The sequence below is a fragment of the Cololabis saira genome, chromosome 13, assembly GCF_033807715.1.
Source record: "Cololabis saira isolate AMF1-May2022 chromosome 13, fColSai1.1, whole genome shotgun sequence".
In the NCBI taxonomy this organism is placed as follows: Eukaryota; Metazoa; Chordata; class Actinopteri; order Beloniformes; family Belonidae; genus Cololabis; species Cololabis saira.
In genome coordinates this window covers 13,679,846-13,697,534 of record NC_084599.1, presented here as the reverse complement: position 1 = coordinate 13,697,534, position 17,689 = coordinate 13,679,846, and the positions used below count along the sequence as shown (strand labels likewise).

General features: G+C 45.6%; 1 protein-coding gene across 1 annotated transcript; it reads left to right on the top strand.

Annotated features, from left to right (window-relative positions):
- The first annotated feature begins 10,828 nt into the window (after nt 1–10,828).
- LOC133458757 (uncharacterized protein K02A2.6-like) lies at nt 10,829–17,165 on the top strand. Its single transcript, XM_061738959.1, has 3 exons — nt 10,829–11,378; nt 12,072–13,455; nt 16,451–17,165. Exons 1-3 carry the CDS (start codon nt 10,829–10,831, stop codon nt 17,163–17,165), a joined length of 2,649 nt encoding a protein of 882 aa, XP_061594943.1.
- The last annotated feature ends 524 nt before the right edge of the window (nt 17,166–17,689 follow it).

Sequence of the window (17,689 nt, the reverse complement as noted above, 5' to 3'; positions counted from 1 at the left end):
GTTTGCATCAGTCCAGTCTGATACCTGCTGTTAGTAAATCAAATTCCTGTTGTACTGTGACTTTTAAACTTTCAGTGGGTACCCACTGCAAGTCTGAAATGAGAGAAACCCAGGAAAACACACAACGGGCACACAAGCTTTTGGAATCTGCAAGAGAGAAAACAAACAGAAACGCGAACAGGCAGAGACACAAACAGCAACCATTCCAGGTCTCTAAAACTAAATTAGAATTGCAAGCAGCGATGAACGGGCCCTCGCACCCTTGTGCACGTACAGGCGTACTGCAGTGGAAGCGCTTGTATGACATGCATGTAGATGTCTTCAGGCCTGGACATTTAGCGGATGACACCACCTACGACTCTCTATATCAAACCATTCAAAAGTTATGGCAGAAAGTAGGAACTATCAGATATCGACCAATCAGAAGAAGGGGCGGGGCTAACCTGTACCAATTAAGGTGAAGGAGTCAAAACCGAGTCAGATGACACCACCCACGACTCTCTGTCAGACCATTCAAAAGTTATAGCAGAAAATAGGGATTATCAAATATGGACCAATTGATGTATAACACACCTTGGTGCACGTTACGGTTCGGGCGAAGAAGTGGACGAAGAAATGGCATAAATTGCGCCAAAATTACACGTTTAATTCAAAATGGCCGACTTCCTGTTCGGTTTCGGCCATGGCGCCAAGAGACTTTTCTTTAAGTTGCCACATGATACAGGTGTGTACCGATTTTCGTGCATGTACGTCAAACCGTATTGTGGGGCTTGAGGCACGAAGTTTTCTAGGGGGCGCTGTTGTAGGCCACGCCCATTAATGCAAACCATTAAATATCAAATTTTTCGCCAGGCCTGGCTTGCATGCAAAATTTGGTGACTTTTGGGGCACGTTTAGGGGGGACAAAAAGGTCCTCATTTTGTCGGAAAAGTAAAAACAAAAAAAAAAACAAGTAAAAAAAAAAGAAATTCCTACAGATACAATAGGGCCTCGCACTGTAAGTGCTCGGGCCCTAACTAGGCTGCTGCCATTATTTGTCCCCAAAACTGTGGAGTAAGCACGTAAGTGAGTGAGCAGGTGTGTATGTCTGTGTAATTGTGTGTGTGCAAAGTATATATATATACACACAGTATACAGTATATAGGGTGAAGGAGTGATGGAGGAGAGGAGTAGGTTAGCTGGCATCGCAGTACAACAGGTAGGGGGAAAACTGTAGAGCAAACAAAAGCAAGTAAGTAAGTATATTTATATAGTCCTTTTCACAGACATTTGTCACAAAGTGATTTACAGAATAAAAACAGTCTAGAGCAATAAAATACATAGAATACATGATAGAAAAGAAAAAACTTAAAATAACTTTAAACAATGCAGTTTACATAAAAGCCTGTTTAAAAAGCAACATTTTTATTTGTCTTTTAAAAGAACTCACAGACTCAATAGATCTAAAAGGTGCATGCAGAGCATTCCAAAATTTAGCAGCCATAACCTTGAAAGCTCGGTCACCACGAGTCTTAAGGCCGGTGCGTGGGATAGCCAGTAATTTCTGCTTATTTGATCTGAGCGGGCGAGCTGATGAATACAGTTCCAGTAGGTCAGTTATATAAAGGGGAGCCTCACCATGCAGTGCTTTGTGGGTGAGGATGAGGATTTTAAATTGTATTCTAAAGGAAACCGTGAGCCAGTGGAGAGATTTAAGTATGGGAGTGATGTGCAGCCGTCTATTTGACCTGGTGAGTAGTTTTGCGGCAGCATTTTGGACTAACTGTAGGCGATCCAGAGCAGAAGAACTTAGTGCAGTGAAAAGTGCGTTGCAGTAGTCAATCCGGGATGAAATGAAAGCATGTATGAGCATTTCAATTTCAGTGGCAGAAACTATGGATCTCAGTTTGCTGATGTTACGTAAGTGGAAGAAGCAAGTTCTGGGAAACTGTTTAATGTGGGAATCAAATGATAGTGATTGGTCAAATATTACCCGCAAATTGCGCAGGTTGGAGTGAGCGGCAGTGGAAAGGGTGCTGATACTTTGAAGAACTAGTGGAGTGATCTTATCTGGAGCGATAACCAGAACCTTAGTTTTGCGGTCGCATAGCTATAAATAGTTGTCTGCCATCCGGGTTTTTATTGCACCAATACAATCTTGGAGTATGGATAGCTTTGTAACTTCACCTGTGTTGTGCCACGAAGGGGGTGTTGGCTCAGTTATCAAAGAGTTATATATAATTGTCCTTCGACAATTATTAACAATTAATAAAGTAGATTATTTATCAAATGTAATTATCAAAATAAATTAATCAAAACGGGGCACCACCTGACTTATCAGGAAAATGATAACTAAACAGCAAAATCAGTCTCAAGGTAACAGTTATTCCACAGAATAATAGTGAAGGAAGGAGTCCAAGCACAGACCTTTGCAACCAGCAGCTGTGACAAATATGTATAAAACTAACACAAACAACTTATCTATAATAATAATAATAATGACTTGGTTTTATATAGCGCCCTTTAAGGCACCCAGAGCGCTTTTACAGAGATCATTATTCATTCATACACATTCTCACAGGTGGTGGTAGCTACGTTTTTGTAGCCACAGCTGCCCTGGGGCAGGCTGACGGAAGCGTGGCTGCCATATCGCGCCAAACGGCCCTTCCGACCACCACCAAACATTCATACACATTCAAACACATTCACACGGGGCAAGGTGGGTAAGGTGTCTTGCCCAAGGACACTACGACAGAAAACTGGGACAGAGCGGGATTCGAACCGCCGACCTCCTTCAAATTAATCAGAAATTATTAACACAAGTGTTAAAAGATGACGAAACAACACTTAGGATAAATTCTGATGGCTAAACTACATAAAAAACAACTAACTAACAGTAAACACAAACTTCAGATAATGTGTGTGTGTGTGTGTGTGTGTGTGTGTGTGTGTGTGTGTGTGTGTGTGTGTGTGTGTGTGTGTGTGTGTGTGTGTGTGTGTGTGTGTGTGTGTGTGTGTGTGTCACGATGGCTGTTCATAAAATGGCTGATAAAGTCACAGAGAGAAGCACCAATGTGAAACTGACTTCACATGTGCTCTCTGGTCATTCAACTGGGAAATGAGGAAGGGCTTTGTTTTCTGTTGTGGAAGAACACGTCATCAAGATCCAGCAACGTGGATGCAACAATAGACAAACGATAAAATATACAAAAACGCTTAAACTATATAAACCCAGTTGTGACAGGATCAGCAGTCCGGCTCACAACGTACAACTAAACTTGTTAAATGTGTTAACCATGTTTCTCTGTCCAGACACAAAACAGCCTCTTAGGTGGATCTTTGTAGTTGAAGAAAAAGGTGGTTTGATCTGGCCGGTCAGCGTTCCTTGGTGAACAGCTGGATGGTGATGCTCCGCAGGTGATCCTGATAAAGACCGGCTCTCTCTCTCTCCTGCTCTCCTCATCTCAGTGTGGATGAGGGGAATGCATGGGCACAGCAGCTGGGCCTCCTTCAGCTACGGGTCGGTCCAAAGGTGTTCATATCGAGGCATGCAAGGGTCCCTTGATTGGCTCATCTGGGTCTCGGAACATTCGCAGGTCACTTGTTGCAGCGCTCCAGACATATGCTTCTTCGGTCACGATAATGGAGGAGGCCGGCCCATAGCTAGTAGCTCTTCATGGTAAAATAGGAGTTGTGGCCTTCTTCATTGCTCACAGAGAACTACATGGGAACGTAGACAGGTCCGAGGTAGAAGAGACCCTTGGGAGCAAGAGAGGAGGAATAGAGAAAAAGAGGAAAGAGAAAGACAGAGGGGGGAGGCTGCTTCTTATCATTGGGCCCAGGCTGCGACTGCGGCCCCCCCTGTGGTTTGGGGTCCATGCCCAATGAGACGGTTATTCCTTATCACTGAAGGGCCGTAAATGCAAATCCTGCTCGGGCTTTGAGTCATTATGAAGGTTGCTTTGTACCAAACCATGCAGTCAGCTGTAAGAAAATCAAGGCTGGTCTCAGAGTTAGGCCTCAGAGCTGGGCCTTAAAGTTCAAATTAAGGCTTCCCATGTTCACATAGGACTGTGGCCCAACACCTGGCTTAACAGAAAAATGTAGTTGGATGTCGTCAGCATGTAAATGATAGGGGATGCTGTAATCGTTTATATGTCCCAGGGGTAGCAGGTGCTGAGAAAATAAAAGTGGCCCCAAAACCGAACCTTGCGGGACACCACAGTACAGTGGAGAGGAGTCTGATGTAAGGTCACCATTTGAAACTGAGGAGTTTCTGTCAGAGAGGTAAGATGTTATCCAATTTAAGGCAATGCGTGATATGACAGCACTGTCACGGAGTCGTTTGATCAGGATATAGGGGTCAACCGTTTCAAAAGTAGAGCTGAGGTCAAGTAAAACTAGCAGTCACCTGTGCAGTCACCTGCATCAGTAGACATTAAAATGTCATTGGAAACCTTCAACAGAGCAATTTCAGTAGAGTGCAACTTTCTAAATCCCGACTGGAACTTGTCAAAAATATTGTGCCTTTCTAATACAGCAATGAGTTGGTTGGCAACAACCTTTTCCAAGATTTTTTAGAAGAAGGGGAGTTTAGATATAGGCCTATAGTTAATAGGCAGATCAGGGTCCAAATTCGGTTTCTTAAATATGGGCTGGATGGTTGCATGTTTAAGATAAGAGGGGATATGACCTGCAGACAGGGAGGTGTCACAGTGGGACCAATGGTTGCAGGGGCGGAGCAGGGGTCCCAGCCTAGGGGAGGCGAAGCATTCTAGATGGGCCCTTGTGCCCTAAACATTCCCGTTAAAACATAATCGCTAAAAAAAATGCCACAGATCAGGCCTCTGACACACAACCACAGAACGCAGCACACGGTCAGAACCATCACATGAGGTTCTAGCACCAGGGATTTACCAGTCATTATGTCAAACCTAATTATAAGCCTAATGCAGACTTTAAGATATAAGTATTGTTGTGCCACACAGGTTAGCTTGGCTGTCCAGTTATCGAAGGGTTATTAATAATTTTATTCAAGAATTATTAATAATTATTAATAAAGTTAAATTAATAAATTAATAAAGTCGACTATTTATCAAATTGAATGACGAATATGATAAATAAGCACGCTGGAGCCCTCGTGCGGCTGAGAGAGAGAGAGGATTCCGAACCGTGCTCCGCTCCATTCACCTGGGGAACGTACGCTCCCTTACAAATAAAATAGATGAACTTCTTATGCTCATCACAAAAAACGGGATTTTAGCAGATCTGCCGCCGTTTGCTTCACTGAAACTTGGCTCAGTGATCTGATCCCGGACAGCTCAGTACGGCTGCCGGGATTCCAACTCATCCGAGCGGATCGCAGCAGGGAACTATCGGGGAAGGAAAAAGGTGGCGGGATCTGCTTCTATATAAACGAAGGTTGGTGTACGGATGTCACAGTGCTAAAAGACTCTTGCAGTCCTCACTTAGAGACACTCTTTGTGAACTGTAAACCTTTCTATTCACCACAGGAGTTTTCATCCTTTGTTCTGGTCGCCGTTTACATTCCAAAGGACGCGTGTGTGGCTGAAGCCACGCAGCGGCTGGCCAACCAGATAACAGACCTGGAGAAAAAACTCCCAAACTCACTCTTTATTGTTTTGGGGGATTTTAACAGAGCAAACCTCACTCACGAACTCCCGAAATTCAGGCAACATGTCACGTGTCCCACCAGGGACACGCAGACTCTGGACCATTGTTACACCATTATTAAGAACGCATACCGCTCTGTTCCCTGCGCAGCTCTTGGACACTTTAGTTTCAGGCAGAAACTAAAAACCTCGAAGCCTGTAGTGAAGACTGTGGAAAAAGTGGACAGAGGAGTCAAAGCTGAAGCTTCAGGCCTGCTTCGAGTGCACGGACTGGAGTGTCTTTGAAGCTGCGGCCTCAGATCTCCATGAACTGACTGACACTGTGACATCCTACATCAGTTTTTGTGAGGACATGTGTGTGCAGACCAAGACCTTCTGCACATACAACAACGGCAAGCCCTGGTTCTCTTCGAACCTCCGGAAGCTGTGCCGAGACAAGGAGAATGCCTACAGGAGCGGCGACCGAGCCCTGTTCAAGCAGGCCAAAAACACACTTTCCTGAGAGAGATCAGGAAAGCGAAGCGATCCTACGGTGAACAGCTGCAGAATCGCCTCTCTGCCAACCCTGACCCCTCTTCTGTGTGGAGAGGCCTGCAGAACATCACGGGGCTAAAAAGACCAGCTCCACGCCCTGCAGGCAACCTCAAGCTGGCCAACCAGCTGAACAATTTTTACTGCCAATTCGATGACCAGGCCAACGGCTCACCATCATCATCATCATCATCATCGTCATCATCATCAGCACCCGCTCCCCCCCCCCCCCCCCCCCCCCCGCTGCTCCACCTCCACAATCCCCCATCCTGTTCTTGGACCTCAGCTCGGCGTTCAACACGATCGCTCCCGCAATCCTCCACCAGAAGCTCACCCAGCTCACCGTGCCTGCCCCCACCTGTCAGTGGATTACCAGCTTCCTGAGTGACAGGAGGCAGCGGGTGAGGCTGGGGAGCATCACATCCAGCACCCGGACCATCAGCACTGGCGCCCCCCTGGGGTGCGTCCTCTCACCACTGCTCTTCTCCCTCTACACTAACGACTTCACCTCAGGGGACTCGTCTGTGAACCTCCTGAAGTACGCGGACAACACCACCGTCATCGGCCTGATCCGGGAAGGTGACGAGTCCGCGTACAGACGGGAGGTGGAACAGCTGGTCCACTGGTGCAGTCGGAACCTGGAGCTGAACCCGCTCAAGACTGTGGAGATGACAGTGGACTTCAGAAAAAACCCACCGCCACTCCCCCCCTCACCATCCTCAACAGCACTGTCTCCACCACAGACTCCTTCAGGTTCCTGGGGTCCACCATCTCCAGGGACCTGAAGTGGACCACCCACATCAACTCCGTCAGAAAGAAGGTGCAGCAGAGGTTGTACTTCCTGCGGCAGCTCAGGAAGTTTAACCTGCCACAGCAGCTGCTGATCACCTTTTACTCTGCCATCATACAGTCTGTTCTCTGCCCTTCCATCACTGTCTGGTTCGGATCAGCCACCAAACTGGACAGGCACAGACTGCAACGGACAATCAGGTCTGCAGAGAGGATAGTTGGGACTAACCTCCCATCTATCGACGACCTGTACCGGTCCAGGACCAGGAAACGGGCAGGTCAAATCTCTGCTGACCCCTCACACCCGGGACACAGTCTGTTCCAACTCCTCCCCTCTGGACGGCGCTACAGAGCTCTGTGCGCCAGAACCTCCAGACACAGGGACAGTTTCTTCCCGCAAGCGGTTGCTCTGATGAACTATCACAAATAACAGTCTCAGAATCTCATAAATTTGCAAAGGCCATATATTCAGCGTCATGACAATGTTATCAGAAATAATTAATATTATGACAGCTTACCAATGATGGTTTCATCCAGCGGTGAGCAGAAAACAACAACAAAAAATATTTCCATCCGGTGGAGGGTGTACACATTTAACGATCAGCCGGTTGTCATCGCCGCAAACCTTTCAATTACTTTGCTCTCATCAATGGCGATGTCCCTCTCGATTGAGAGCAAGGTGAGGTTTGAGGCCTCATCCAATCCATGCAGAGATAGTTTTTAATCATTTCAGCCTGCTGAAACTCAGCATGACTTTCCTGCTTTAAAGGAGCAGTGTGTAAGAAATGGCCAAAACTGGTACTGCAGTCACTTTCAAAATACTGTTGAGCGGCGTGTACCCCCCCCCCCCCCCCCCCCCCCTTCCCTGACCAGAGGTTGCCAGGTAGGCTGCAGAATGTAACAGGAACGTAGGCTGCCATATTTAATGCTTTATGAAAGATCTTTTGCGAAGTAATAGGGCCAAATCCACAAAAGGATTGCGCGGCTTTTGCGGCCGCTAAACCGGTGCAAATGAGACAAAAAGAGAGCGTCTAATTCACAAAGCACCCGCAAAGGGCGAATTGCTCCACAAACTGCGCTGCCAAGCAAATAGTGGCAGTCTGCGCCGGTGCCATTTGCATGCATGCAAATTAGGTAATATTCATACATTCGGCGCAAAATTGCCCCCTTTCTATGCAAATAAGCCTCATTGCAAAAAGCGTCTAATTCACAAAGGCCAGGGCTATTTGCCACACGCAAAAATAGTGGAGCAAATACCGTGTTTCAGAAGCGTGTATTAAACTGCGCGCAAAATCACTCCTCACTCTGTTTCTCTCTCTCTTCAATGTCATTCAAGCCTGTGTGATACTGAATGATATTAAGGGTGAAATCTACATTCAGACATGACTGTAGACAGATCAAGTGGGGTTGTGGACTTATCGGATTTAAAAATAAAAGTAACAGGACGGAGTTCAGGATTCATAAGGGCTGCTTTATTACAAACAATTCCACCATATAAACATATAAATGTAGAATGTGTGTGTTTAAGAGCTGACCTGTAGGTGTGTGTAGCAAAACAAAGAACATGAATTACCATTATATCCTGATCTGATCCCGATCCGGTGTTAATGAAGTTACTGGTGCTGTGCCTTGTGCGTAAATGCGCACAGCCTCTTAACATTTGACATTTCATTAGCTTATGTCATACAGACACTGAGGTCTTTTGATGTGTGTGTGGAGATGATGGCTATGTTCTACCACACGATGGTGGCCAGTGCACTCTTTTTTGCTGCTTTTTTTTTTTTTGCTGCTTTGCCTGCAGCGGTCGGCTCCGCAGCCTCCGCTCACTGCGCACGGAGCGGTTCAGGAGATCCTTGCGTCCCCGCAGCAATAAGACTGTTTAACTCGTCCTGGACTCAGTTTCAAACACTCACCTCTGCCACAACTGGACTATATTTTAGTTTGCACTTTACATGATATTTGTTTAAAAACCTTATATGTTTATTTTAATATTATGAATGTGCTTTTATTGTCTGAATGGAAGTGTGGTTGATTTTTATGTTTATGTTTTGATGAGCTGCTGGACGGTTGAATTTCCCTTTGGGGATGAATAATATCTACATGCGAAATACTAGAAGTACAAATACGTGAAAGTTGAGGCTATTGTGCTCTCTGCAGTCTCATTATGGACCAATCTGTGTGCTGAAATATGGAGATCACTGGAAACAGCTCCGCTCACTCACTCAGACAAGTGCAAATTGCACTCAGCCGCAAAACTTTATGGGCGTGTTTGCTCCGGTATATCATTAGAGCAAAATCTTTTGTGAATAGGACCTTAAAGCGGGGCAAATTGCGGGCGCTAATGCAGCGCAATTCACAGCGCTATTTGCGGGCGCAATCTATTCTTTGTGGATTTACCCCATAATGTACTGCAAAATTGAATTAGGCAGCGAAGCGCACCGTACGTGCGCGTCGCTGCGTACCCTACGGCGTAGGCTCTGCGTTGGTGTAACGCGGAACCATAAATCACCAAACCATAAAGGCTGCAGCGGCGTGGGAGAGATGGATGACTGAGGGAGAACAGTTTCACCAAGAGTGGAAAGCAGCGCCGGGCAAGTTATGCCACAGTTTGCAGATGTATTGTTGATGCGTGGGCTAACGTGTCTGCTGGGACTATTTTGCGAGCTTTTGCAAAAGCCGGTAAGTCCGAGGTGCCGCACGGCACGGAAAGTGACTCTGAAAGCGAGGAAATTGGGACTGGCACAGCTGATTTAGCGGAGCACTTTAATGCAGAAACAGAGGACGAGGACTTTGATGGGTTTGATTAATGTAAAAACTAAAATAAAGTAGCCTACAATCAAACAAAGTTTTGCTCCCGCTCTATTTTTAAATACGCACACTCGTGTGCTTGTGTGTGTGTTCTGCGGCGCCTTTAGGTTCGTTGCGCCGTGTGTATGTTTTAAATACAGAAATGACAAAAAACTGAGGGTATGCCTTTCCACACGGCGCCCGTATGGTCGCGAAAATACGGTATTTATACATGAAATGTCGGATAGGTAATTTTTTGATGACACCCCAAGAGACATTCATATTGATTTTCACACTTTTTTTAACATGACCCCAGCGCAACTCACTCGCACAAATGCGAGTGGATACATATTTCTCTTCGCACCGGATTATTTTTATTCGCAAATGCAATGAAAACTGTCGCACTGTACAGCCCTGCACTGTTACCTTGTCCAAGTAAATTAGCGTTAGCCAAACATTTAGCTATGAATCTTACCTGTCCAGGTGAAAATCAGCAACGTTGGCGTCTGTCTTCGAATTCTTCTCCGCTTTCAGCCGTCTCCATCTATCAAAAGCATCTCCTATACAAATCCTTGTTTTATTTCGGACCTTGTCACGACGTAACTCGGATTCATAACGAGGTCTTTTAGGTTTTGGAAAGCTAGACATTTTTTCATCCAACACGTTCGTAGCGGCTGCTGCGATAATTAGAGCCGAGCTGGCAACCCGGATGCCGAAACACTACTGACTTCGTGATTGGGAGATAGGTGGAGTGTAGAAGAGTGAAAATGTGTTGTTATTACGGTAGCTGTCCTCAGGGTGGCAGCATAGGCTGGTTAGACTTTTTGCCTTTTGACCTGTTGTTCCCCCGCCAGTCGGGAAATGGTGTTCAATAAAGAAACCAGAACGTAGAGCCCGTCTCAGTCCCGTTCTTATAAAATATCAGAAGGATATTACATTTGGCGACGAGGAGACCCAGCGAGCTCACTATGAGTTGTAAGGAGAAAAAGAAAACAACTTGTGAGTTCGGCTACGCGTGGACTCAATTAATGTCGGGCGTCGGGGAAGCTAAACGCTAGCAGCGGCGCTAACGACGGAGCTGGTAGCGGCGGCGAAGTGACAACGTCGGGATGGCTACAGCATTGGTGGGGACACTCGCGGCTTTTGACAGCCAGAGTCAAGCCTGGGAGGAGTACATCGAGGTGATGGAACATTTTTTTGTGGCAAATGAGATCACGGAAGCTGAAAGAAAGCGGGCTATATTGTTGAGCTCAGTGGGCAGCCGGACATATAGTTTAATGAGAAACTTGTTAAGCCCGGAGAAGCCCGGTGATATGTTGTATGATGACTTAACTGACCTGCTGCAGTCACACTACAACCCAAAGCCCAGTGAGATAGTCCAACGATTCAAGTTTAACTCGAGGACGAGGGCGGTGAATGAGACTGTGACGGAGTATGTAGCGGTGCTGCGGGAGCTGGCTCAACACTGCAACTACGGGGATAAGCTGAAAGAGATGCTGCGGGACAGGCTCGTGTGCGGCATTGCGGATGACCGCATCCAGCGGAGATTGTTGGCAGAGCCAGATCTGACTTTTGAGCGGGTGCTGAAGGTCGCGCAAGCCATAGAGACTGCAAGCAGGGACGTGCGCGACCTGCAGCTGCAACCGAAAACGATGGACAGTACTGGGAGTAAAGCTACAGCGCACCTGCCGGTGCACAATGTGAGAGGGGGACAGAAGTGGCAAGAAAAAAAGACACCGCTGACGTGTTACAGGTGTGGTGGTGCACACATGGCACGGGACTGTCGGTTCATCAATGAAACGTGCCATGGCTGTGGTAAAAAAGGTCACGTGAAGAAGATGTGCAGATCCTTGCCCCCTGCAGGCCAGCAGCAGCTTAAGGGGGGAGGGAAGCATAAGCAGTTTGTAAAAAGGGATAAAAGACAAGCTGCACACCACATAAGTGAAGCCCCTGTCAATCTCTCTAGTGATGAAGAAGTGTTTACACTACACAATCTAACAGAGCCAAAAATAACAAAAACAGACCCGATTACTACTCAGTTAAAATTAAATGGTAAAATGGTAAAATTCGAAGTAGATACAGGTTGCAGTGTGACAATTGTATCCAAGACTGAGTATGCTAAGTTACGGGCAGCAGCAGGGGATACACCAGAGCTGCAAGATTGTTCATTGACACTTAAAACATATACTGGTGAGAAAGTGCCCACAATAGGTGCAGCAGAAGTAACGGTGCAGTTCAAAGACCAAACTAAACAGCTTCCAGTGGTGGTTGTAGCGGGTCCAGGGCCAAATCTGTTGGGCAGATCGTGGATTAAGGAGCTGGGGATGAACTGTGTTCTGCTTAACAACATAGAGCAGAAACAGACAACGCTGCAAGAGGTGTTAAGCGAGAACAAGGACGTTTTCAAAGAGGAACTGGGAACGTGGAGGGGCCCCCCAGCAAAAATATACGTAAAAGAAGGAGTTGCTCCAAAATATTATAAACCCCGCCCAGTCCCTTATGCCATGAGAAAGAAGGTGGAAGGCGAGTTGCAGAGACTCACAAATCAAGGGATAATCGAGCCAGTGAAGTTTTCTGAGTGGGCCGCGCCGATTGTTCCTGTATTGAAGCCAGACAACTCAGTGCGCATCTGTGGAGATTACAAGCTCACAGTCAACCTGGTGTCAAAGTTAGAACAATATCCAATACCAAAGCTGGAGGATTTGTTCGAAAAGTTGTCTGGTGGTGAAAAGTTCAGTAAACTGGACTTAAGCCATGCATATCAACAGGTGATCTTAGATGAAACATCAAAGCCTTATGTCACCATTAACACACATAAAGGTCTGTTTCAGGTGAACCGTCTGCCTTTTGGAGTTTCTTCCAGTCCAGCCATATTTCAGAGACTGATGGAGAGTCTGGTGGCTGGCATTCCAAATGTAGAAGTATATTTGGATGACATTTTGTTGACAGGCCAAAGTGACCAAGAACATCTGGCATCTGGCATCTGGCAAGAGTTTTTAGGGTATAAAGTGGATGCCTCAGGACTTCACCCTCTACCACATAAGGTCAGTGCAATACAGAAAGCACCAGCACCCACTAATGTCACTGAACTGCGTGCGTACCTGGGGCTGCTCAATTATTACAATAGATTCCTGCCAAACTTGTCGACATTGTTAGCTCCCTTGCATGAACTGTTGAAAAAAGAGACAAAATGGAAATGGGCGACAGAACAAGAGAGAGCGTTTGAAGACTCAAAACGCCTCATGCAATCTTCTGAAGTTTTAGTGCATTATGACAGTCAAAAAGACTTGATCCTGTCCTGTGATGCTTCGCCCTATGGAGTGGGGACGGTGTTGTCTCACCGAATGCCGGGTGGACAAGAGCGACCAATCAGCTTTATGTCAAGGACGCTGACATCAGCTGAATCCAACTACTCACAATTGGACAAAGAGGGCTTGGCAGTGATGTTTGGCATTCAGCGCTTCCACAAATACTTGTATGGGAGGAAGTTTGTCATTTGCACCGATCACAAACCCTTGTTATCCCTCTTTAATGAGATGAAGGCTGTGCCTAACATGGCATCTCCTCGTATTCAGCGATGGGCTGTAACGCTGAGAGCGTATGAATACGAGATAATTTACAAACCGGGGAAACATCATGGTAATGCAGATGCCATGAGTCGCCTGCCTCTGCCGCAACCTGCAGCCATGGTTGAGCAGGAGGAAAGAGTGCTCATGATGGAGACTGTAACTCTCGTGTCAACCGTTAACGTGAGCAGGGGTCCGTTTCACAAAGCAGGTTCAACAAACTCTGAGTCTAATCCTGAACTCTTAGTTGATTTACTCTGAGATCGGAAACTCTGAGTTTTCGGTTCCAGAACAGCGGATTTTAGGTAATTTACTCAACTCTAAGTAGTTTCACCTGGAGTTAAAGCGACACTACGTAACTTTTCCACCTTAATATCATATTTCCAGAGTCATTGTGATGGTACATCAACTTCCAACAGGTTTAATGACACCTCTGTCATGGTCTGAGGGAGTCTGTATCACCTTCACTGGCACTATGTAACTTTGAGGAGCATGGTAGGAACCCTGCCACACTAAAAAACTACAAATCGTTACGACTTTGACTGCTTTACGGCATACGTCACTTCCCCCTCCTTCCCGATTCGCAGTCGAGACGAAAATGGGCGGGGCGTGGAGCGCAGCTCCGCAGAAGCTGTTGCTGTGTTGTGGCTGCAGCAGCTCCACATAACAGACGTGGGGAAAAGACCCTAATGGTTTAACTTTTCAACGGTTTCCTGCTCGGAGGCAGAACCCCGGAGGCCAAGTATATGATATAACAAAGTAAAAGAGTGAAAGAGCCGTCGGCTCGCTTTGGATCGCGGCTGTAACGACCAAACACACAGTAAAGCATGATTTATGGTTCTGCGTTAAATCGACGCAGACCCACGGCGTAGGGTACGTGGCGACGCGCAACGTACGGTGCGTGTCGCCGCGTACCCTACGCCGTAGGCTCTGCGTCGATTTAACGCAGAACCATAAACAGCCTTAAACCACAAACACTCACACAGACGGGCGTCGGATCAAAACACGGGTTTTATTCCACCACTCTCCAGCTAAACGCAGTTGCTGGCCAGCTCTCTGCGGAGCAATTAACCCCAATCTTCAGATAAAAAAACTAGTTTGTTGAGGAAAAAATATTAACTCTATTTGTAGCTGCAGAGGAAAAAAATTATCTCACGAGGAAAACAAAAATATTGCTCACGCTTCGGAGCCTCTTCAACATAATATAGCAGTCAAAAAAAAGAAAAGAGAAGTAAGAGGGATACAAAACATGTAGTGTATGTTGTACTATTATACAAATTTATTGAAACACATGGCTCTTCAGGGATTCAGGGATCTCTTAGGGATTTCATATGGATCCAGACCGTTAATAATCATTATTTTCTCCATATACTGCTCCCTGGCTTCCTTGTTTAAGGTAAAACAACCCGGTAAATTCCAGTTCCTTTCCAGCAGTTTAACATCTTTTTTTTTTTGCGTTCCTTCTGTTCACTTGGTGAAACAGAAAAGCGTCCTGTCTTCTCTCATCAAAACAAATGCACGCGACGGGACAGGAGTTTTCCGGCAGTACGCACTGGTGCTCATGGGAAACGTAGTGTTCTTTCTGGTAAAACACTACCGATTTTGTCCACAAGATGCCGCCAAACTCAGAAAAGCTGAAAGTTACGTTGTGCTGCTTTAAGCTTGTGCGTGAGGGAAATAAAAAGCCATCATCAGTAGAGTGCTGATACAAGGATTCACCATGGCAACCGGCGACAACAAAAGAGCGACATACTTTTTCTTTTTTTTATTTTAAACTTTATTTAACATTTCAATTTACAAAATCCCTTTGAGGAAACGTTAGTTTGCATCTGAAGATCCACATACTTCACGCTGTGTCCTTTTTCACCCGAATGGAATTAGAGATTTTAATGCGCGCATACGGCGAATTTGAACACGTTTTTCGAAAAAAGAGTAACACCGCAGCACAGAATATAATATAAAATTAATTTAACAGATCTCCACATCATTCACCTGCAATCCTGTGGAACTCCTTGATGGCTTGGACAGGTTTATGATAATAGGCTTGCAACCCGTCCCTTGAAATACGGAATTGTTCCGTAATTGGAAATTAAAAGTTGCGTTCCGTATTGAACCAATACAGACACATATTAAGCCAGGGGTCTCCAACTCCGGTCCTGGAGAGCACCTATCCAGCATGTTTTAGATCTTTCCCTGCTTCAGCACACCATGATACAAGGAGCTGTGTCAGCAACAGAACTGTCCGGACCTTGATGACAAGTTAATGACGACCCTTGATTAGAATCAGGTGTGTTCATGCAGGGAGACACCTAAAACATGCTGGATAGGTCTCTCCAGGACCGGAGTTGGAGACCCCTGTATTATGCTCTTATTTATTCATGTAATAACATACAGGTGGAGGTCGGAAAATTTGAATATATTGCTAAACTTCATTCGTAGTAAATTCAACTTAAGGTAAAACAAATATTATTTCCCACTACATGCAAAGTGAGATATTTCAAGCCTTTATTTGTTATAATTTTAATGATTATGGCTCACAGTTTATGAAAACCCCAAATAAAAAATCTCAAAAAATTAGAGTATATTATGAAATCATTAAACAATTCAATCATCAAAATGATAACAAATAAAGGATTAACATATATTGCTTTGCCTGTAATGAGACTATGTACTGTAATGTACATGTATTACGTGGTCTGATAACCATCTCCCGACGAATATTTAATTCTCTGCGCATTAATTCTGCACCTTCATCAATTGTGTCTTCATCAAAAGGACATGCCATGTTCGTGACAATGGACTTCTAATATATATACTGACTCTGTTTTTAATGACAGACGGCAGAACTTCGCCAAAACTCGCCTGCTGACTGAATGAATGAGGAAATCAAATGTGCGTGTGTCTCTGAAAGAGGTGGAGACGCAGAGAAACTCCAGGTTTCACGATATAAACCTGGTCCCGACCAGGTTAGGTTCAGAGCGTCTGTTACTACGGTAACTGACCGAGAGCTTAAGTTACCTCTCTTTGTGAAACAGGCTAGAGTTACCTCTCTTTCTCTGGTTTGAGTTACCTCCCTTTGTGAAACGGAAAACTCAGAGTTTCCCTCATTTCAGGGTTAACAGACTCAGAGTTTTAACTAAACCTGCTTTGTGAAACGGACCCCAGATGGACAAATAGAGACCCTGTATTGTCCAGAGTGGCACAGTTTATCCAACATGGCTGGTCAATGCACGACTTAGATCCAGGTTTCCAACCTTATTCTGTAAGAAAAACAGAGTTAAGTGTACAAGATGGGTGTGTATTGTGGGGGTCACGTGTTGTGGTGCCCCCACCAGGGCGGGAGGCCATGTTACAGCAATTACATCATGGTCACATTGGCATCACTAGGATGAAAGCTCTGGCACGGAGCTACTTCTGGTGGCCAAAATTGGATGCAGACATTGAGACTGCAGTTAAAAGTTGTGTCACATGCCAAGAACACCGTAACCTGCCTGCTCCAGCACCACTTCACCCGTGGGAGTGGCCAAGTAAACCATGGCAGAGATTACACATTGACTATGTGGGACCTTTTATGGGACACATGTTTCTGATCCTGATGGACGCGCATTCAAAGTGGATGGATGCTTATCCTGTAACAACCTCCACCTCAACCATCACAATTGAATGCCTGCGAAAGAGCTTCAGTAGTCAGGGGATACCAGAGACAATTGTGTCAGATAATGGCTCATGTTTTGTGAGTGCGGAATTCAAAGACTTTCTCGAAAAAAATGGTATTGAGCACATCACATCTGCGCCATATCATGCGTCATCCAACGGCTGTGCGGAGCGCGCAGTCCAGACCTTCAAGGCGATGTTGAAAAAGGCAGTCCCGTTCTTATAAAATATCAGAAGGATATTACATGGAGGGTGGAGCTTCAGGCCAAAACAAAAAATGACAACATCAACATCAGCTGAGGGCTGCAACTCCTCTTTTTAAACGGGAATATCCTGGCTTCAGTGCTGTTGTCAGTGACATAAGTATTTGAAATGAACATGATTTTTAAATGTCTGTGGACATATCGGGGGTCATTTTATGATTTGTTTTATTATTGCTCTTACATACAGCTCCTTTAAGGCTCCACTTCTTATGCGGCAACTGGCTAAAGGCTGATTTATGGTTCTGCGTTACACCGACGCAGAGCCGACGGCGTAGGCTACACGGCGACGCGCACCCTACGCCGTACCCTACGTTGTAGGCTCTGCGTTGGTGTGACGCAGAACCATAAATCAGGCTTAAAAGTAAACAGACAACATGCGTACCCGTGCATGACAGGCAGACACACAAGGGGAGAAGGGACTATTTCTTTCATTTTTATTTTTCAAACAACTTTATCCTTATGAACGCAATTGTTATATAGTCCAACT

What these genes read in the sequence shown, in the direction of transcription:
- LOC133458757 (XM_061738959.1), top strand. Translation starts at nt 10,829, where the DNA reads ATGGCTACAGCATTGGTGGGGACACTCGCGGCTTTTGACAGCCAGAGT. An exon ending in GCAACCGAAAACGATGGACA is followed by an intron (nt 11,379 to 12,071) that starts GTACTGGGAGTA and finishes TTAACAACATAG; the next exon opens with AGCAGAAACAGACAACGCTG. An exon ending in ATGGAGACTGTAACTCTCGT is followed by an intron (nt 13,456 to 16,450) that starts GTCAACCGTTAA and finishes AACGGACCCCAG; the next exon opens with ATGGACAAATAGAGACCCTG.